General features: G+C 40.8%; 3 protein-coding genes across 10 annotated transcripts in view; 1 reads left to right on the top strand and 2 right to left on the bottom strand.

Annotated features, from left to right (window-relative positions):
• Positions 1-728: 728 nt before the first annotated feature.
• LOC128258501 (zwei Ig domain protein zig-8) overlaps positions 729-21728 on the bottom strand; it is a 41922-nt gene continuing 20922 nt past the window's right edge. For 6 of the 7 annotated variants that reach the window (XM_052990134.1, XM_052990135.1, XM_052990138.1 and 3 more), the window contains exons 3-8: positions 10574-10785; positions 8624-8834; positions 7227-7364; positions 4436-4563; positions 3851-4019; positions 729-2951 (exon numbers count right to left, since the gene is read on the bottom strand). In XM_052990134.1, the coding sequence (XP_052846094.1) occupies positions 2635-2951; positions 3851-4019; positions 4436-4563; positions 7227-7364; positions 8624-8834; positions 10574-10785 (1175 nt within the window). In that variant the 3' untranslated portion in view covers positions 729-2634. The remainder of the gene's footprint in view (positions 2952-3850; positions 4020-4435; positions 4564-7226; positions 7365-8623; positions 8835-10573; positions 10786-21728) is intronic. The other variant, XM_052990140.1, reaches the window with a different exon arrangement.
• LOC128258504 (scoloptoxin SSD976) lies at positions 4820-6402 on the top strand. 2 transcript variants are annotated; one of them, XM_052990142.1, is made up of 2 exons: positions 4820-5579; positions 5633-6398. In XM_052990142.1, exons 1-2 carry the CDS (start codon positions 5454-5456, stop codon positions 6248-6250), a joined length of 744 nt encoding a protein of 247 aa, XP_052846102.1. In that variant the 5' UTR covers positions 4820-5453; the 3' UTR covers positions 6251-6398. The 2 variants fall into 2 exon arrangements, with proteins under 2 accessions (XP_052846102.1, XP_052846103.1); XM_052990143.1 differs by having other exon boundaries at positions 5503-5583; positions 5633-6402.
• LOC128258503 (antigen 5 like allergen Cul n 1) lies at positions 20390-21665 on the bottom strand. The gene is made up of 3 exons (XM_052990141.1): positions 21406-21665; positions 20943-21349; positions 20390-20881 (listed from the first exon to the last, which is right to left on the bottom strand). Exons 1-3 carry the CDS (start codon positions 21553-21555, stop codon positions 20605-20607), a joined length of 834 nt encoding a protein of 277 aa, XP_052846101.1. The 5' UTR covers positions 21556-21665; the 3' UTR covers positions 20390-20604.

Genomic DNA, 21728 nt, shown 5'->3' with positions numbered 1-21728 from the left:
ATTTATCGACTCGTGCAGTCCATCCATCTTGCATACGCGGCTGTGTTTCCGAAACCAGAGCATCCCAATCATCGTCGTCATCATCTCGGGTAATACTTTCTTTCCGGCCGAGGCGGGGGAACTTTCCGCTTCATGAGCCTTATGCGCCTTATTCGCTCCTTACGCTTTCCACTCAATGGATTCGGAGGAAAAGCGGGCAAGGAAGGCGTACTGTACTGGGTTGACGCGATGTGCGCTATTAAACTTTTTGGCATGCTATTACGGGCCAGGACACAGGCAGATACATACTTACTTGTCATATAATAAACTTTTATGCTAACGGCTTTTGATGTCTTACCAAAGCGCAAACAGAGTCCTGCCACACATGGCCCACTGCTAGTCGTTGGATTCGTAGGATTCGTAGGACTCGTAGGGACAGCTGCCAGCCAGGCACTTAATGCCCATTCTTCTTGCCTTCAGTTTTCCTGCCTTTCGCATTGCGGCTTTATTAGGCTGAAAAATGGAAAATGTGAAAATGCCGCCCCCGAAAACAGAGGAAAAACTTGCAGTCCCCCGTGGGGCCACCTCCGCAATTCCATTGTCTGTGGTCTTGTGCGTGTGGCCCATTAAAATTCCCAGGCTAAGGCTAAATGCATGAATGGCAACGGAAAATATTTGCATAAATCTTACCAGGATTCGACTCAGCATGTGGCGACGGGCCCCCAAGCCAAAAATCAAAGAAAAGTCGAGCTTTTGTAATACATATTTATCATTGGATGGTAGTAACTAAAAAAAACTTTATTGAAATTTTTCATACCGATTTCCATATTTACGTGGCTACGTCGCTTAAAAATTAAAAACAATTTCCATAATCTGAATAATGCGTTGCTTTTTGTTTGCAACAAAAGTCAACAGAGTTTGTTTTTGTTTTTGCTTTCGTTTTCTGCTTCTCGTCTCCAGTTATAATACTCGCTATTTTTCTCCTTATTATGCTTATAACATATATTATTTTATTTGCTTAATTGCAATTATATTCATGGTTTTTTTCTGTCCCTCATCTGGCAACATTAATTTACCCATTAAACATTCATTTACATGTCGCGACTAATTTTGCATGCGTTGGGTTTACATTTTAAATATCGATACGTTTATAAATCCGTACATTTATATATGACCGATTCGCGATGTCAGTGTGCATTCTTATGTGTGTGTTTTATATGTAATGTATGACTACCACGCAAATACTTGATTACAGTTTATAGTTTATTCATATGGTATATATGCAGGTTTATTTACAATTTTGATCAGTTAAACTCAGCTCCTTACAGGCCATGGCTTCCCAATGTCCCTGCCAGTGGCCATACATTTTTAAATGTGGCACAGGACGAAGTAGCCTCGGCTCGCGTTGCAGGACAAAGTTCCTCAAGACAAGACCAGCCTGAACCCATTCGACTGCGAGCGCCTCGGCAAATGGAAATGCAAATATTTTGTTGACAAGAGTGAAAAGTGACTTGCCAGTTCTGTCTTCCTTTTTTCTATTTTCCGGAGGGGCAGTAAGGGGCGTAAAAATGCAACCGGAAATGCTGAAATGGGAGCTCTAAATTTCACTGGGCTAGGGGAGAGCAATGAACCCATTGCCAGGAGCTAGTAAATGGGAACAGGAACTGCCCACAAGACTTGGAGAATTCTTCTTAATAAATTGTTTAGCCCGGAAAGTCGCACTTCGAACAGAGGCGTGTTTTTGGCAGGAATTTTTCATGCATTCTCCGAGTTACCATAGATTATTGAGGGAGAAGTGGACATGTAAATTGTGTTCAAAAATTTTGTTGGCTTAGGAACCTTTGGAGAAGTTCGTGTCGAAACAGTTAGCTACTTTGTATGTCTAAATATTTACAATGCTTAAACGCTAGACTATACAGGGTAACCCAAGGACAAAACACACACAAATTAAGAACGAATCCCTTTAATATTTACAACAATCTGAGTAAACTTTTGCTACTTTTGTATATTCTTACGTTTCTAGTCAGGGGTCTTTCGGAAATCAGTAGATATTTAAAATCAAATCTTAGGGTGACTGAGTTCTACATATATACAAATTAAATTTATTTTCTTATTTTTTATAAAACGAATTACACTTTACCTTAGGTATTTAAATCCAATTATTTTAGAGAACACCTTAATATTTGTTTTTAAATTTCTGCTGCTTGCCAAAAACCCCCCTGCTTTCCATTTTATTTACTTTAATATTTCTGCTCTATAAGCAAACCACTTGAGTATAGTTCTCTAATTTGATGATTCGTTCGAAATGCTTTCCATTTAGCTAAGTTCGCTAGTGTGCTGGCAATTTACGTGAGAAGTTTATGTACATGGCTCTGATTTCCGCCTAACTAACTAATCCCCAGCCCACTTAATTAGAAACACACTTACTTACAACTTACGAAGGAGGAGGAGCAGCGCCATCAGCACGGCGTCTTCCATCATTAGCATAATTAGTTGGGTTAATTTTTTTTTTTTTTGGAAAGGTATTACATGCAGCTCGGGCGGAAGGACCTCAGATGCTGCTGCTCCCGTAAGTTCGCCTATAAATCATTTCTGCTGCATTTGGGGGCTGATGCTGCATTGGCGGTGGAATTCCAACGGGGCGACATTAATTTATCACCGTGCATTGTGGCTGCCATTATTGACTCGCTCCTCGGACGTCGTCGAGGGTTCCTTAGGGTTACCTACGTAGCTTCTGGGCCTCTCCTGTCGCTCGCTCCTGATTCGAGTGGGTCCTCCTCCTCCTCCGCCTCCGCCACCGCCACCGCCTCTTTGAAGCAGCAACGAGGAGCAGGCCTCCAACAATACAAGTGCCGCCACCATTGTGCTAATTACCCTGACCGCCTGCGTGGCCTCTCCAAAGTGACAGGACCAACAGGCCAGGGCCACTGCCGCCGGCGCCGCGTTCGTTTGCATCGCCTCGGGTCGCTCGCCTGTCCGGGAAATGGAAAACGGTAAAGGAAAATGGAAAATGGTTAGGGTCGTGTCGTGTCGTCTCGTGTCGCGGAGAGATGGCACAAGATTTGCGCTGAATGAGTAACAATTTGTAGTTTGTCTGCGTCACAAAAAGGTCCTACATTTATATATAAAGTGGCCCAAAAAAGGAAGCTCAGGGAGATTTGTAGCGCCGACAGGGACAAAATACAAAGTGTTCTACAAAAAATTACATTCATTTTGTTATCTAATTAACCTGAATCACTTTTGTGTATTTATATTATGTTAAGATTAAATTCAAGTCATTTTTAAACTGTAATACGTTCTGCTTTCATTCAATTTTAAGTAATCAAAAAAACGTTTTATTCTTTACAAAAACTTATGCAAGCGAACGTTAAAAAAAAAAAAATATTTCACATAATTAATTACTAACTTTGCTTAAAAAAAGAATCAATATTGAACTTAAGCTTAAAACTTGCTGAGCTACAAAGTTTTTGAAATGAATGTCTTCTTGAAAAAAAATTCATAAACTTTTATTTTATTAAAACAAATTAAAAAAAAAATACCGGAAAATTCGAAAATCTTTGAGTTGTTTGCCTCAATTAAGAGCCAGTGGCTTCCAAATAACGTAAGTTAAAAGAATTAGCTTTCCGAAAATCTCTCGAGATGCACATTTCTTGGAGTGTACTTCTGTTGTGCTGGCCAGTTCATAAATTGCGCAAAAGTTGGCCCAACAAAGACGGAACGAGATGCAAGTTTAATGCATACAAATCGAGGTCAAGCAGATGCATGAATGTATAATCCACATTATCAAACTCGAGCATCCAATTAAGGCCTTAAAGAGGGAGCCTGGCAGCGCCCGAAAAGAAAACTCGGAGGAGAAGCACCCAAAACTTACCTTGAAGGACGTGGACGCGTATGCTGGCTATCTCCGTGTTCGAAGGATAACACGAGTATTTGCCAGAGTGCAGGAGATCCGCATCGTAGATGAGCAAAATGGATTTGGTCTCCTCCGACTTGATGGTCTTGAATTTCAGCCGACCGCCCGAATTCTCCTCGCTGAGAACCTGCAGGGAAAAAGCGATGGAGGTGGTTGGGTTGTCATATTAAAAGCGATTTTCCCCCTGTTGAAAAAGCCAAGTGCTGGTGAGTGCTAAGCTAAATGCAAAAGCATGTTTTCTCATAATCATAAAAGCCAAAATTAAATACGTTGCGTATACGACGCGTAAACAAACGCGAGCAAACGCGAACAAACTCACACTCCCACACACTCAATTTCACTGGAAAGGCGCCAGCAAAGAGCTCATAAAAGTTTAAAACGTTTATCCTGCAGCAATTGGCTGGGCGTGGCGCCGCCCCTCTTGCGCTTTTTACTGCTCACAAACTCAATTATTGCAGGATAATTTGGCACCAAAAAGGAAAAACCTTAAATTGGGTTTTGGCTCACTGTCGCCCCTGTAAATTGATTTCAACAGATATTTACCTTGTCCTGATGATACCAGAAGATATGGGTCGGCGGCTCCGGGCTGAACTTGATGATGCAAGTTAGATTTATGGTGCTGCCCTTGTCCACATACAGATCCGGTCCTCCAAGAATGGTGGCCGTGGGCACTGCGAACGGAAAAAAGGGGGAAAAATATTAAAGCAACCATTACCCAACCCGTGCAACATTATCTTTATAAATCGCAAAAATTCCCAAGCTCTCTGCTAATCACTGCGTTACGTGGCCTAATCAGCAAACGTTCACAGCTCTCGTCTCTGACGAGTTGTGAAATTCCGAAAATGGTTTGTTTTCCCAATTTCCAGCACATCGCCTGCAACCAGTGACATGTGACCTCCCTTGACTACACCCTGCACTCCCACATTCTCTCCCACATTTCCACATTGCCACGTTCCCACCTTCCTGACCAGGCCAATCCGGTCCAGCTTGGCTTTCGTTGCCAATTTCCATAGTTCGCAGCTGAAGCTGCTGCCGTGCCAGTCAAAGTCAGCACGTTAAATAATCGATTACCGCCCGTCAGGCGGCCAGAGAACGGAAAGTTTGAAAAGGACAAGGCTGCACAAAGTCGAGTGTGATTTTAGGACGGACAACAGCTTAATTTTGTGCTGCTCTGGTAGGGATACAACAACTTAATATTTTAAATAAGATTCCATGAAGTTTTCGGGGCTTGTTGTTAGGGGGACAAATACTGCTTTATTAAAAAGGTCTTAAGAATTAGAAATACAAAAGCTTAAATTAAAAAAGAAAACTTGTTAACCGAAATAAGTATTAGCTAATTTAACTTTTCATTATCCAACACCAAGCATTGGCTTTTTCCTACACTAAAGCAAATGTCAAGTTAGTCATAGTTTGCTTTGCTGTGTTACTTGTTATGAGCTGAAAATTTGTAATAATTTTTGTGTTCAATTTGTATACCATTTGGCAATTTGGCCAGTGCAGTTTTTTACACTCCCATTACACTTAACAATTCACTTGGCAGCTTAGTTAGTACTCAACAGAAATGGAAGGACTGCAGTTGAGTTTTTTTCTAAGCCAGATTTTGTTTCTCAGAAGTATTCTGGGCATAGACTTCTGTGATGTTAAGTCCTGCCATGGCAAGAGGCATATAGGATGTGATAACACCATGGTGGGTGAGTACTTCATGGTCATGTACCTTTATTCAAACCCAATTTTCTTAAGATGTTCGATGACAGCTGTCTGCGTTACCACAGTCTGGTAAATATGCAGTTTTTTAGGCAGTATTTACTGGGTCTCCACAACGAATATCGGCAGGAGGTGGCCAGCAGCGTGTATGCAGACCTGCCACCTGCCCAAAACATGCCCGAGTTGGTGTGGGACGATTACCTGTCGGTGGTGGCCGAATATCACCTGAAACGTTGCCAAAGGGAAGTTCCTGATGACTTGTGCCTGGCCACCGATGACTTCGCCGATCCCCATTTCAACTACGCCGAGGATTTCTATCCAAGACCACGGATTCGCCAGTCAAACGTGCGCGAGATGACAATTCTATCGGAACAATGGATGGATGAGCTATTCGATTTGGACGATATCAGCACGGAGAATGCGGAAAGCGAGATCGGAAATATTATAAACGATAAGAGCTCTTACATGGGTTGTGCCGCTGGCCGGGACTTCGATCTGTGGAACATACACTTCGTCCTTGTCTGCTACTACAGCTCAGGACCTCCTGAGAAGGGAAGTCTCTACGAGGAGGGCCTTTTCAATGCCAGCCTCTGTCCCCACGGACAAAGTGATGAGTACCCCAACCTTTGCAAAACACTGACCCTGAATGACTAAGTCGCAGCATCTCCGGCCAAATAAATATTGCAAAGGCTTTGGGTATAATTAAATGTGCGAGTCACTTGGGCCAGTGCTGAACTGTTGAATTCTCTTATAGCTGGAAATCAATTGGTTGTTGTTAACCAAAAGTTAATAACTTTAGAAAATGAATTCATTTTTAATTCATATTAATTTAAGTCCCATTAATCACGTACCCAATTTATGATTTTATTATTTTATGCGCGAATAGTAATTGATTCAATAACTATATTAAACTACATTTTAAATTGAATAAGAAACCAATCAAAACCAATTTAAAAGAATTTTGACTCGCTGTTTATTATAAATTGTTGATTTGGACAGAAGACTAAACTGTTTATTTATTTTTATACTGATTATTTTGGTTTAATCCTTACTGTTCAAGTTAAAAAGTTATAAATTATTGCGCTAGTCGCACAATTGTTAAAAAAAGTTGATAATTTGTTGAAAAACATTTTTATGTAAAAAAAACAAATTTTTTCCCAATTTCATTGCCATTTCAAACATTTTTCTTGCCATTTTAGCAATTTTCTGGCTCTCAATTGCGGCAACACTAGAGCAGACAGACCGAGAAATTTCGAATAGGTAGAAAATAATAGACGGAGTAACAGTAACCGTAACAAGCTGGCAAAGTTAGTGGGTAAAAGCTTGTTGGAAAGCAATTTGTTCGTCATGAGCCAGAAAAGTGCTTGCCCCGGGCGCCCAGCACTTGACTCGGCAAACACCCGACTCCGCACCACCACCGCAGCTCGCAGCTGGCACGAAAAATGTTGTAAAATATTAAAAAATAATGTGCATGCATGGCAGCCCTCGAGCAGACCTCTCATCTCCGTCTGCCACCTTATTGCTCCTCTATTCGGCGAGCAGTCTTGTCACTCAGCCAAATAGTGTGTGCGCCAGAGTCTAGGCAGTCCAGCCAAAACCCATTCACCGACTCTGCGACAACTTTACTAACCCGCAACTGTCTGTATGGGTCCGAACATCCCGGCAAACTCATCGTTGCCGGACTGATAGACCCGATTTTCGGCTATATAGAAGGCGTCGTCGCTATAATACTGCTGCATCATGTCGCTGGTCTCGGCGTCTATCAGATCTGCCCATCGAATCGTCGGCGAGGGGTAACCAAAAATATAAAAAAAGAAAAAAAGTAAACAAATAATATATGAAACCAAAATATAAATATAAATAGAAAATCGTTTAACTAATTATTACAGGCAACCCGCTAAACTAATCAAGCAAATTACTTAGGCGGGCATGAAACCAAAAATAAATTTCACCGTCCATTATAATTAGGTGGCCATAAGTCCACCTGCTGAATAATTCAAATGCGATTTATTGGCTACTATTTTAGGAAAAAACTTAAAGTTTGGTTCCATCGAATTGTGTTTCCAATCACGATTTCAAATTTGGTATTCTGTTTTTTTCCACTCCAGGCTCGCTTATCCGGTGAGGCTCTGTCTGGTGGATTTAGAAAATCCATAAAAATAATTCAACCAAAATACGCTTTATGGCCCCATGATTAAAGAGAGAATGAATGTTATTCTAGTACAAATATGTGTCTGCGAATTGTTTTTGTTTAACAGTCTGTTTTCCATTTATCTACACCTTAATTCCAGTATAAAAAGGGTGTGCTGTCGATATCCGTTTATGTGTGCGACACGGCTCACGTCAGTCCATCAATCTGCCCGAAAGAATTTGGGTAAATTCCTCTGTCATATTTACCGGCAAAGTCGCGCCTCGCTTTTGTATCCTGCTGCGACGATTGCCAAGTGTGCATAATTTACACCCTTGAAAATGGCATGAAAATGCGAAAACGATACAGAAAAATATGCGAAATTTCCCAAACAAAAAGGAAACCATGACAGAGGCTCTGAATTCTTTCGTTTCTGCGCGTAAATATTACGTTTAGTGAGCTAAACCGGAAACACGTAATCCATAAACAAGTTTTTGTATACTCTTTTAAAAATATTTTTTAATTGGTCTAAACATACAGTAAAAACTCTACTTTGTAGGGTGTGTCTTTGTTTTGCAGTTTAAGAAAAAAAAAACGAAAAAAGTAACGGATAACACTCCAATATCGTATAAATATAAGAAAAGTTATGGGCTTGGTACTGCAGGTATTTAGTCCCTTTTCTGCAAAACCACTTTTAAAAAATTTATATGGGGAAAATATATATTAAAAATCAAGACAACCCAAATTAAAAATAAATCAAACCATAGACTAAAGCCACAAGACTAAGCCTGGAAGAAAATTTATGGACTTGGAATGCAGGTTTTTGGCTACTTTTCTGCTAAGCCATTTTTCGCAAATTAAGAAGGGGTTACATCATCAAAACAAGTGTAGCTACTCACCCACGATATTCAGGTTGACCGAGTAGCTGCGCACGGGCTGCGTGGATATTTGGCACTCGTACACCCCGGCGTCCCTCTGCTGGGCCCACTTGATCTGCAGGGTCCACTCGTCGATGTCCCGATGGTAGGAGGTCTGGAACCGCTGGTCCGTCGTATAGGTATAGGTGCCCACGGTGAGGATGTGCAGGTCGCGATGTCGTATCCAGGCAACCTGAGGAAAGGACCTCATGTCTATTAATACTAGGCTCTGGGGACTTTAAGAGGGCAGGTTTGAATTTTTGTTAAGGGTCAATCGCCGCCACAGAAACCGCAAAATTTATGCAGCTCACAGACTGAATTTTCATACAACTTGGAATTAGTGTGCGGAACGCATGACAGACCCGGAAAATGATACGCCCCATCCTGCGACATTCACTCGACATTGCCCACTACATTTGATACAAATTTTTAGCCTGTCGTTCTTTTTTTTTTGTCTATTTTTGGTAGTGGAGGCTCCTTGTTTATGCGGCTAACTGTCTAACCAATAACACACATAGACCGAGAGACCGAAAGACAGACAGAGTCAGCCAACTGTGTGGCATCCATCTGTGCAGTTCCAGTTCCAGTTCCACTTTGCTGCCTGGCCCGCCTGTCTAATTCTGCAATAACAGCAGGAAAAAAGCACAAAAAAACGAGGCAACGGCAACCCGATAAAGTAGGAAAGTAAACTTTAGCCCGGGCTGGCCATAAATTTACTGTTGGCCAAAAACCGAGCACGGCCAGTTAACTGGAGGATGTGTGTGTAGTTTACTGATTGCGGAAGCGGATTTGGCCTGGAGGAAATCTATGAGCCCCATGACCGTGGCCAAATCGCTTAGCGTAATCAACGTTTGCGAGCCAGCCAGCACCTGCAAACTTTCGCAGCAAAAAGAACGGGGCAGCGGTGAATTTGGCAAATGCGTGCACAATATTTCCGCATTGTGTCTGCGGCAGAAACTATCCCGCCCTTCTTTGTTATGGCAACCAATTTAATTTTAATAGCTGAAATGTAACACCTTGTTTCGGAGCTCAAAACTTAACTAACAATCGGCTAGAGGAGACTTTAATTGGGTTGGGTGGATCAAGTTACGCCACCCTAGACAAAAAAGGGCAAAAGGGCAAAAAAACCGGGTTGGTCAGCATGTGTGCGAGTGTGTGTGTGTGTGTGTGTGTCGGCTGCTGTCACGTATTACATAATAAACTGGCAGCAAATTTAATAACACCACTGTGCCTGTAGTCGGCCATCTAAGTGGATATTTGGTGACACATTCGCCACACTTGCGGTCGCCCCATTTCCGAGCTCTTTGTTTATTAAATGTAAATAAAAATCAAGATTATTAATACGAAATGTTTCCGGCTGTTGTGTCGCTGTTGACTTATTCTGCACTGAGGAAAAAACTGGCAATCTAATATTCAAATTGAAAGAGCTTTACCCACAAACATTTTAAATAAACCGAATAAGTCATAATAGCATTGGCTAAAACATACATAGGCTGTATTTTTATTGCTTTAAATAAGCAAAGGAGTCTGATTTTTGGATTCAAGCTTTCGATTTTAATTTCGATAAAAAAGAACTAGTATTTTTGGGGCTCTAATATTATTTTGCATTGATTGCAAATGATTACATTTCATAAATTTTGGAATTCTAATATAAACTACCCCTTTGTAATTTGTAATTTTTATCTTAGTTTTGTTTTTGATTTGTTAAACATACTTATATTAATTCCTGAAAAAAGTGTTTTCGCTTTCCCGCAATCTTTAACAAATTCTTAATGTTTTGTTTGCTTCGATTGTTCGTGAAAATGAGACCTATTTTGTTTTGTATAGTGTTTTAAAAAAGTTGCCAATTAACAATGAGTTTCTTAAAACCCTCGTATAACATATTTGTCGGTTTTTGCAGGTGTAGATTTATTACGGCACGCCGGAACTTACCGTCTTATTGCCCAGATGTTTGACACGACAGCCCAGATATGCGGATTTGCCCACCAGCGATGTGATGTTCCTGGGCATGGTGAGATCAAAGTACGGCTCGTTCCACTTGTGGCCATGGGGATAATGCGAGGGGGGTGCGTGGGTGGGCTTTGCCTCGGCGTTGTTGTGATTGTTGTTGCTCACAGATTGCCGCTGGTAGCACACGGCCAGCCCTGAAAAATATGAAAGGAAACGGGATTTGAGTGTGATTTATGCCGCAGATATAGCTTCAAGTGCGAATATAGCCTGCCATAATGGGGCTGGCACCTGCCGTCAAGGAGAATCAAAACCTGCACATTCACGTGTGTACTTTAATTAAAGCGATGACACAACCACCGTATATTTTTCTGTTTTCGCTAGGTTTCATTTCACGCTTTTCCCCACCCTTAGAAAAATAAAAAATAGTCACTAAGTGGCCTTCGCTTGGCCGATTTTACCAAGTGGTCACCATGTGAAGTGCCGGTTGTTGTTGTTTAGTTAGTTGCTCGCATTGCAAAAACACAGTTGTTGTTTCATTTTCATTTATGGCCTGCTGGCAGGGGTTAATTTTCTAATTACTCGACGCGACGACGACTTTCTATGACTTCGCCGTCGCCATTTGTAAAACGTCAAAAGCAAAAAGCTTTTATAGCCCACTCAAAACCATCCCCGCTCCTTACAAAAAAAGGAAAACAGAAAACATGGAACCCTTTTACGGCAAAATAGTAAAACTGTAAAATTGCAAAAATTTCATTTCCGCCTAAAAGGAACCTAGCTGGCAAACAAAACAAACAAACAACAATCTAAACGTACTCCCAAATGGCTCAGCTCATAAAGTTTGCCATTAACAGAATTAAGTACGAGGACGTGGATGAGGATTTTTTAAATTGGGTAAAAATAAAACCCAAAGAGCAATCAAAAATCACTGATAATTATGAAAGAATTGCCTTAAATTATATTTACCAGTTCTCTGGCAATCGATTCAAGTATTCGAAATGCCAGCAACTGAAATGAATTTCTACCACAAGCCGAAGCACCAAAAGGAATTTTCGGAGCAGTCGGTGAAGGAAAAGCATTCAATGGTCACCTGTAATAGTATACTGATGCTTATTTCGAAAAGCTGCACTGGGGAAAAATGTTGGCTTCATTGATTGGCAATGCGGAAACTTATATTTAATATTCAATTTACTATGAGACATAGCTACTTTTCCATTGAATTTAATGTGTAGTGAAATAACACTAAACATATATTAATTATTTGCCAATTAAAATGGGTAAGCAAATAATTTAAAATACTGTCCTTTTTTTGGGTTCTGTATGGCGACCCGAAGAAATTCGGTTTGTGTGCCTTTCATCGCCATTCCGAGTGTCGTTTAGTCAGTAGTTAAGTTTCCTGAAGCCAGCAACGGACCGCAAAACTTAAAGAGCTGCCAGCCAGAAGCTCTACAAGCGCTTTTCAGGGTTTTCCACAGGGTTTTTCACTGGGTTTGAGGGTGCAAAGCGGGAAGGGGGAATCGCCTCGGAGGCAAACATTGCAGCAGAGTGAACGCAAATAGCAGTGCTGCATTGGCATAGCGGGCATATGCGTATTGCTTTTATAAAACAGCAAATAGCAGGTGGATGGGTGAGTACTGCATCACCCCCTTTAAAAGTCCGCAGATTGTTTGTACGGACTCGTTAGCCAGGCTTTTGTACTCGGCCCGCTTGAGCAACTCATTTATTCATGGCAGCAATTTAAAGGCGAACACAAAAAGCTGCGGGCAAATCCAAAATGGAAATAATTCAGAAAGCGGATTCATGACAAAAATCCAAGCGAAAGGTCAAGGTGCTGACTACTGACTACTGAATACAGTACGATGAACAATCGGAGTCGTAATCGCAATCGCAGCTTGTGCAATAAATATTAATGTGCTGGGATAGAATTAATTTCGGGCAATAAATCAATTAGCAGGTCCGCAGGAAGGGGCCAACATCACGTATACGCCACCGACTCAAGCGAATCGTGGCCGTTGACAATCTATGATTGATTCGTTGTGCGGGTGCAGTGGCCCCAAGGTACCGGAAGGTCCTTTAAATCGCCCCCTTCGCACCCCCTGTGTTCATTTGCATATATGCGCATGCAACGGGTCCTTTGGGAGCCATAATGAATCATTCGAGCGGCTGCTCAGCGCTCATTTTACGCAAAATTAGCCTTGCCATCCGCCGCAGACATCGTAGCCCGCCAGATGATGGCAAAACAATTGGGCCCAGGTACACACGATAACGATGACGATTACGGTTGCGATGGTGGGACTTTGAAAGGGAAGGGAATTTGCACTACGACCCCTGCCAGGGCCACAAAACTACGACTCCGGCTGCGGCAACAATGGCAAACGGCGGAGGCACGGGAAGGACCATAAAACGCTTAGTCCTGGCCAGGATTACGAATGCATGTGTGTGTGAATGGGCTGTCTGTTTAATGGCCTTAAATATTTATAAAGCAAGCAAGCACTGGGCAGCAGCAGCCGCAGCAGCAAACGTCGAACTGCCCGAAGGGTTAACGATTAATTGAAACAAATTTGAGCTACTCCTGCGGCGCCTGGATAAACATGGCTGGGGGGTCAACGCATTATTGGAGGAGGTTGGGGCGGTAAATACCATCAAATATATTTAACCAATTGCGGTCGCTTTATGAGGGCTTGGTTAAGTGTGTTAACCGGTTTAAATTAACTATAAGGATAATTTGCTTTTTTCATGTTAAAATGATCGTTCTGGGAAAGCCTATCAGGGAATACAAATAAAAGAAGTGATGTAATTTCACAGAATACAATAATATTCCATTTTTGTATTTTCAGTAAAAAAAATAAGCAGCTACCAAAAATAGGTTAAGTAAAAGGTTTAGTAGTATTATTAAACCAGTGCGATTTTTTTTTGAAAATATAGCAAAAAAGTTGTATTAAAAAAAAACTTACTTAAAGAAGGTTTTGATTCATGTTACCATTAAAAAGTTAAATTTTCCTTAAAATTTTATCAAATAATTGTATTTATAAATTTTTGAAAAGCGGGCATGCCTTCCCATTAAATGTACAGAGTGTCAGCACCGTTTCGCACCCATTTCAACTCTCAACCGAAAGCAGACAGACCGAACGAGCCAAATGCGAATGAAAAGTTGCTCATCGTGGCGTGGCAGACGGGACTTTTGTCGGTACTTCGCCTCCTTTCGCCGTGCTGAATGTTACCTCAATTAAAGATAAGTATCAAAGTGCATAGTAATCAGGAGGCAGCCAGCCGAGCGCCGGGCCAATGAGTAACAGAAACACACGGCCACAGGCGGAGACCAATTCCGGGGTAAACACGGCGGAGAGAGCCTGTCAAAATGATTGTCTTACATGCATTACCCTCCATCACTCAACCATTTTATGTGGAGCGGCGCACCTGGCGTATGCGCAATTTTTACCTGCCAGCAAGCTTTTCGGTTACTCGTAACTTATTTTTCCACTCGCTCTCCACTCTCAACTGTGCAACTTTTTTGTTGCACATCGTTTTTCCCAACAGCCACAAAATGTGAAATTTTTGCGCCATTTTTACTGCAATTTATGCACACTGGCAGGGGAAACGAATCCGAAATCCCAGGCCTGCCGGGTACGGCCCTGTTTGGTCATTGCTTGTTAACACACCCAATGGGAGTTATTAATGTTTGCGGCGCTTTATTTACGGCTGCCAGGACTCCGGCCGTATTCAGCCTGTCCAGCGAGTCGATTTTTTACGGCTCCCGGCGGCGGCCGCCCAAGGATTCGAAGGATTCGCTGACAGGCAACGAGACTTCAACACCCCACCCCCCTACTGCAGTTGATTTAAATTTGGTGTAGTTAATTTTTAACCCAATTTTTTACTCAGCGATTTTTTTATTTATGTGCACCGCCCTTTTAATGTTGGAACACTTTATTGCCGGGCGCCATGAAAAAAGTGCCAGGCTTAAAGGATTCAATTGCCCGGAGAGTTGTTGATGTCGGAATTTCGTAGGAGGGTTAACAGACGGAGATACTGAGTTCCATCTAGGTTTATATCCGTACTTAATGTTCATAAACTTTTGGGGAGTGCCTTCCGTTATTTTTAATCAGTTGAAACCTTTAACAAACATTTAATACCACTTGCCTCGGCTCGTGTTGAACTTTCTCAACTTGACTTGTCACATTTTCCGACCTTTCCCTCTTGACTTGCGAAAGTTTTCGACTTCAATTTCTTGCCATGTTTCTCTCTGTGTCATTTGCAAATCAAATTGTAATTGAAGAACTTGGATAAGTTTTCCCCCTCGCCGATCTTCACTCTCATTTTCCGTACAACAATGTCGGAATGTCTTGAGCAGTAAAATATTGTTCGGAAAATTCCCGGAAGGGGTGTGCGTGTGTATGTGGCCTGTGGCATATTGAATTTTGATTTTAATCCCGCCTGCATTTGTATGCAAATGTAGACAGAAACCGAAACTGAATTGGAATGATTCTTTTCAATTTGATTTGCCCTTCACCATGTTTGATTTGGCTTATTGGAATATATATATATATTTTCCAGTTCGAATATGGTTCAAAAGGGTTCACTTGGTCTTTTCAGCGGATGTATGTCAATTGGTTGATATAAAAAATCAATAGGAAAAGCTTTTCCGGGAAGCATTATAGTCGTCTGATTAAAAATGCATAATTGCCATACTAAAGTCCACCGAAGAAGACCAAGAACGCCACTAGGAAACGTCACGCATTGTCAATTTATCATATGCACATGTTGTTTAAAGTTCGGAACATCAATATAGATTGCTGAATAATTAAGGAAATATTTCTATGGGCCTTTTTTGCCATATTTTATTAAAATGTACTAACGGTATTAGTAATAAATATTTTCATTTGACGTTGTATTTTACAAATGACTTTCTTTGATAGACCTTTTGATTTTGAAGTATTCTTTTTTGCTACAAATCAAAGACTTGTAATGACTTTCATTCATTCATCACAAAATCAAATGCAGGTTTTTAGGCAATCACTATGAGAACATTATAATTAAAATGTTGCAGGAAACTTAAAGTATCTTTAAACCTATTTTCATTTTAAATTTATTAAGTAATCAGAGAAGATAACAAATAAATAATTAGAGAAAGTTTCTTGGCCCGATTGAAGTTTAGAGAGGGAACATTCTCTAAGAGCTCCCTAGCCTAATGCGGTTTGCAATTCTGGGCGGGACTGTATCCAACTACCAGTTGATGGCGATGTGAATGACCAACCTGACATGCAACTAGCGGTGCACTTTCCCAATGCACCGTTCTCAACCCACAAAGTCCAGTTCTCGAGCTTCGTGCACTTCATTGCATGTTAGCCAGACTCGAGACGGGTTGGTCGTAATTCACATTTCTGCCGGGTCTGATGTTTATTAATGTGCATTTGTCGTGGTGTTTATTTAAGCAATTATAGTTATTCAGCCATGTCATTCGGCAGGAGTGGTTTGAAATGCTAATTAGATTTCGTTGTTGGCGGAGCATGAAAGCTGAGGAACCAGGAGGACATCTATTGAATGGAAAAACGAAAGATCAAATATTTGCCTGACACGCAACATCAACTGTCAATTAATATTGTTCGGCCAAATATTGTTGTGCTCTCAATTAAATTTCAATCGAACTGCATAAGCGGCTAATAAATTTCGATGGCGACCGAAGCCGAGGGCGCTAATCGCATTATGTGAAAACATTCTTTGTTTGTTTTCCATTTAACAAGTCTCAGGGGAAAAAACCTCCAAAAAGTATACGAAAACAAGATAAATATTCGTCGCAGGAGGAGTACGAGGGAATATTTTTTTCACAAAAATATTTGCGCAATTCACACATCAAACGAGAGCAAAGTTTTTATTTTTTTTTCACTTTTCGGGAGTGAAGTGGAGATTTTCTGTTTGATGTTGTGCAGAGGCGGAAATTGCACAAATTGTAAAGCGCCACTTTCCGGCCATTCTGCACGGACCATCTATCGCTCTCCTCCTTTTTGGCCATATCTGTCTCTATATATTTGTGTGTGTGTGGTGTGTTGTGGCATCCAATGGCCAGGCGTTAATTGAATTATGTTTGCCGCACAATTGGTCGCTGCAAGTGCATCCAAATTAAAAGTGACCTCTGAAAATGTTTGATCATTGGTTTAGAACTAAAAAAAAATGACAATAAAAAAATGGAAAATAATATTGATCCACCTGCCGTTGAAATGACTGTACAATCAAAGCAAATTGTATGCTCAAATGAGCTGAATAAATAAACAATGAAATTGGCAAATAAATTAAATCAGCTGGCATCGCATTTCAAACGAATCAATTAAATCACGAATTAATCGAAATATATTCATCCATAGAAAATGTATGTCAGGGAATTTGTAAAAATTGAAAAAAAAGGATTTAAGGAATTATAAAGCTTAAATTTTAGCTGCAAAAAACTTATGTTTGAATAGTGTTATCCTATCATTATAAGTCCTTCGTGATGAGTGGATTAAGTGAATCGCATTAGATGGCCTCAGCCAACGACATTTTGACTGCTTGACATTTGCGCAACCTTTATCGGGCTGTTTCGATCGCTGTTTTATTCATATCCTTGATGACCCGCACATAAGCAGTCCGAGCAGCTCATTACAAACAATCAAAAGGCAATAGGATAGGCAGCCAAAAATTACACAGACCGCAGGGCTCATAGTTGGAGCCATAAAAGCAAATAGGCCCAAAATCCCCCACACTATAACCCATACACACGCATGTGAAGAGAGTGCCAAAAACAAATGAAACACTAAAACTTAATTTGGTGTTTACGTCGGACAGAGAGGGGCAAACGCCGGACGAAACCCTAATGACAACTGTCCCGTTGTCTGGCTCCTTGGAGGATTAATAAAGCAAGTTCCTGGCCGAGGGACCGCTAATGAACTGTGCCGTTAAGATCCTGTCTATGAACTTGAGCCGGCCAACAGGGCGTATGTGTGACGTCGGCTGTCTGTTATGCGTTGTGTGTTTTTGCTGCTCGTATAAATTATTTGCGCAAACAGTGCAAACATTTGGCGCTGATTGCCAAATGCCTTTGGCAATTGTTGTCGGTTGTCCTCGCCAGCCTCGGAGCCACATAAAAAATAATGAAGAAAAATAACTTAAAGCGACGGACTATAAAATAAATGATCCGGCAATGGGATCCTTCGTGTCTCCGCCGCCCCTTCCACACAAATTCCCCTTGCATAAATTGTGTGGAAATTTGTGGCCAGCCAAGCCAGTATGGCCTGCGGTCATATTATACATAAACAAAGCATATATCCGTTCCGTTTGCATATCGCTATATAGCTTGGCAAATTTGTCGGTCATTTGCATTTGACTTGACACAAGAGGCAGGGCACAAGAAACCCGGGCTCAGTCCCACTCCTGTCCAAAGTTTTACTAGCCCATTTATTATGCTCCATGTATGACATTTTCGGCCCTAGAAGGGTGAGAGGGGTAAGGAGCTGTCTCCAAATCCCCGGCTAAGCATTTGCGGCTGCGTTTGGGGAATTACCCAGAGCACCCAGAACACCCAGAATACCCCACCCCAGTCAAGGACAAATAAATCAAAGCCTGCTTTGCCATTTTATTGGAATTGTTGGCCAAATTTTATTTCCCCCACGCCAGTGTTATCAAATGGATTTGTATTTTTAGCGCAAATTGCATAAATCAAAAGTTTCGCTTTGTCAATTTTGTTTTTATATTTTGCGCTCTTGTTGCCATTTCTTTTGGTCAAACTTTTGATTGCCTTTTTAGAAGCTTCCCCATGTCCGAGGCCAGACTTTGCATGCCAAGGCGAACAACTTCAAACACACTTAAAAGTGAAAAGAATGGGATTTTGCATGTTTCGCCGACTGTGTAAGCCGCTTTGTGACTTATGAATCATAATTAAACAAATTTCCATTTAGCCTGTTGACACATCTGAGTGCTCATTAAACAGTCAAACGAGCAGCACTAAATCAGGCCAGCTTTGTTTATATTGTTCATCCTCTTCTCAATAGAGCACGCTTTCATAATTTATGCTTGCCTCCAACTAATATCATATTAACTTGTTTAAATTCAGCCACAATTTATGCAACGCATAGTCCTCCTTCAGGCCATAAATTGGCGCTTTCATTTTGTCCGTGCCATCAAATCATTTTCAACAATCAAATTTGTGAAGCGTTCAGGGACAGACAGTCCATAGAAATTTGAATGGGCGTGTGTTTTGATTTCAAAATCACCGAATATAAATATTTAATACGCCATATAATATTATGCGGAAAGCTTTAAGACCTGTTAAACTTTTTATGATATATTAAATCATGCTGGTTAGTGGAGAAAAAAAAAACTAAAAATAGTTTTATATTTATTTGAAGACATTTACAAAATTCCAATTTAGAAAATATTTCTGGGAAATGCCTTAGCAGTTTGACTATATTCAAGTTTAAGTCGGTACCACACCTAAATATGATATATTAACCCCTATAATAAATGGCACCCTATAAAAACCAAAATTCCCTCAACATCCATCAACACCGAACAAAACCCTACATCGTTGTCCTAGTAGGAGAATAATTTATATGACTCTAACCACTGACATAACTTCGTACATTATTTTATTTATGCTTTTATGAGTCGCGTGAAATATGTTGTTGGGCATGTGGGTTTTACACGCATTTAATGAGGGCCAAAAACAACAGCAGAACCAGCACTTTAGTGATTTTCATATTCGGGCAAAATGAACAACAGAATATGCACTAAAAAGTAATTAGCACAAAAAATACAGATATAAAGAGATATAAATATTTAAAGCTTGATAAGTATAATGGTCGTTTTTCGAGGTGCTGGAAACTAATTCCAGTTGAATTTTAATTAAGCCATAATGAATGTGGCCGGCATTAGTACGAAATTAATTATCGCTACGGAAAAAATGAACAAAAATGTTGCCTATTTTTCTCGCCTGACTTTAATGAGCCTCGGATTTGACAACGTAACGGCATATTAAACGTAGGCCTCATCGTGGATGGACACTAAAAATAAAGCAGAGCCAAGGAAAACATTTTCTTTTCAGCCCTTGGAGGCGGCATTATTAATAGGCACTTAGGGAGTTCGGGGGCAGAGAGGGGATGGTGGCCTCTATATTACGAGCTGATGAAGACACGTTTTTACATTTTGTATATTGACGTTAAAATTAGATGCCAACTTGTCGGCGTCTCGTTCGCGTTTTTCCGACCCATACAACGCGTATCATATTTTAGTTGCTGATGAAAATGATGATGATGTGGGGGCGGCGAAGTGGAGCTAAATGCGTGTGAGTACTTGAGTTGTGGTTTTAGCCGTTTTAGAGCTTCTTTTTGGGAGGTCAGTATGACATTATGCTAATATAATTATTAAATATTGAATTTGAATTTAATACAAAAACCCAATTCATTTTATTGGTTTTTTTTGGGTGTAAAAAGATTAGTTATTAAAAAAGTTTTCAAATTTCAATTTAATTTAATTTTAATATGAAAGCAAGCGATTAGAAAACCATTCAATTTATTATCGCTTTTCAGAAATGAAATTAATATCATTATTAAATTGTAAGCTGCTTTGAACTTGAATATCCAAAAACAGTTTACTCTTTGATATAAATAAATATTTTATGTTGAATACAATATATCGTACTTTTCATCCTATTAAGATTTAATTATATATCTTGATAATCATGAAAAATATATATTTACAATATATTATATTTATATCTATATTTTATATATATACAAGCAAAAAAAATCGTTCTCTAAAAAACGAATAATACCCTCCTTTCGTTCACAGCTTATATTATTTTACTCAAATTTTCGGATTTTTTTGGCTTTCATAAAATGGCATCACTGGTTTTCCAGGTGTCTGTACTAATGCGGCTGCTGTGAGATGATATATGACCGCCACGCACTGTGACACAAATCAACATGTTAAATAGACTGTGAGTGCACCTCCGCCCACTCCGCCCACTTGGCTAAGTGTTATTTTTAGCACTCCTACAGCCTCCAAAAGCTCTTCGCCTTAGTGGTCTCATCCATCGGCTGCTCTTGATATTGCTCACCAGCCTTGCAAAGGGATGGATACTTGGGGTCAGAGCCCGACTGGCAGCCGATGGCTTTTTCCCGGTAAATAGGCCAGTCGGGGACATAATTGCTGGCATAATTGCAGGCCAACAGGAATTGAGGATGGCCAGCGGGCTTCTCGAAACTCAAGGCAGCACAACCCACGAACGTGTTGTTGTCTCGGGCCATAACGGCAAAGTTGCTAATGGATCTGGTTAGGCATAAAAAATATCAATAAAAGAAAAAAAGCACCAGTAAAAAGGCAAACCCACTCAGCCAATTTTCCCTTTGGAAAACGCTGCAACTGCTCCTTTGTGATATTGGCACTCTGATTCCACCAGCCGCCAATAGACTCCCTTATTAGACACTCAGTTGTGTGATTTCCATCTCCTTTTAGCAAGTTTATATTGACCAGTGCCAGATTCTGGCCAGAGTTACCGAAATCAGGAGTATTGTGACAAAGATCGTACTTCAAATCACACTGCTTCACGTTCAGTGTGGCCAGATACTCCAGTTCGGTATGCCACTGCAGTGTGGCCATGCGATCGGGTTGAGGTAAATTCGAGACTTTTCCAGCAGCAAGGATATTACGCAATGCATTGTGCTCATCCAGGATCAGATCATGCAGACCACTTAGATTGACCAGCTGGGCGCCAGCAGGACACTGTTTGCTAATCTCCTAAAGGTAATAATAACAACCTTGATTATAAGTCTAGAAAAAAGGGGGGAGCTTACTCCTTTGTTTCTACAGGCAATGTGTTTTTTCGTAAAATGACACAAACCACTCTGACAGTAGTCCGTGGGCGTAGTGGTTGTGTTATCCTGGCAGTACACAACCTGCAGGATTCCGCAGAGAATGAGGGCCACTACAAACACTGTAGACATGCTGCTGATTCAGTCTTTGACTGCTCGTTTGCCAGCCAAGTTCCCCTTATATACTGCCCAGATGTCGGGCAATATCGGGGACAACTGTTTCCCAATCGGGCCACTTGCCACAGCTGTTTTTGCCCCTGCAACTTGATTCAAACTGAAACTGGGACTAAGCCGGGCCAACACAA

This window comes from Drosophila gunungcola, assembly GCF_025200985.1.
Source record: "Drosophila gunungcola strain Sukarami chromosome 3L unlocalized genomic scaffold, Dgunungcola_SK_2 000003F, whole genome shotgun sequence".
Taxonomy (NCBI): Eukaryota; Metazoa; Arthropoda; class Insecta; order Diptera; family Drosophilidae; genus Drosophila; species Drosophila gunungcola.
Note: the sequence above shows the minus strand (reverse complement) of the source record. Positions and strands in the feature narration are given on the sequence as shown.

Bases quoted from the DNA above. Each gene is read 5' to 3' on its own strand.
- LOC128258504 (XM_052990142.1), top strand. From the start codon at position 5,454: ATGGAAGGACTGCAGTTGAGTTTTTTTCTAAGCCAGATTTTGTTTCTC. The intron at 5,580-5,632 runs GTGGGTGAGTAC...AATTTTCTTAAG, and splicing joins TAGGATGTGATAACACCATG to ATGTTCGATGACAGCTGTCT.
- LOC128258503 (XM_052990141.1), bottom strand. From the start codon at position 21,555: ATGTCTACAGTGTTTGTAGTGGCCCTCATTCTCTGCGGAATCCTGCAG. The intron at 21,350-21,405 runs GTAAGCTCCCCC...TATTACCTTTAG, and splicing joins TTGCCTGTAGAAACAAAGGA to GAGATTAGCAAACAGTGTCC. The intron at 20,882-20,942 runs GTGGGTTTGCCT...ATGCCTAACCAG, and splicing joins CCAAAGGGAAAATTGGCTGA to ATCCATTAGCAACTTTGCCG.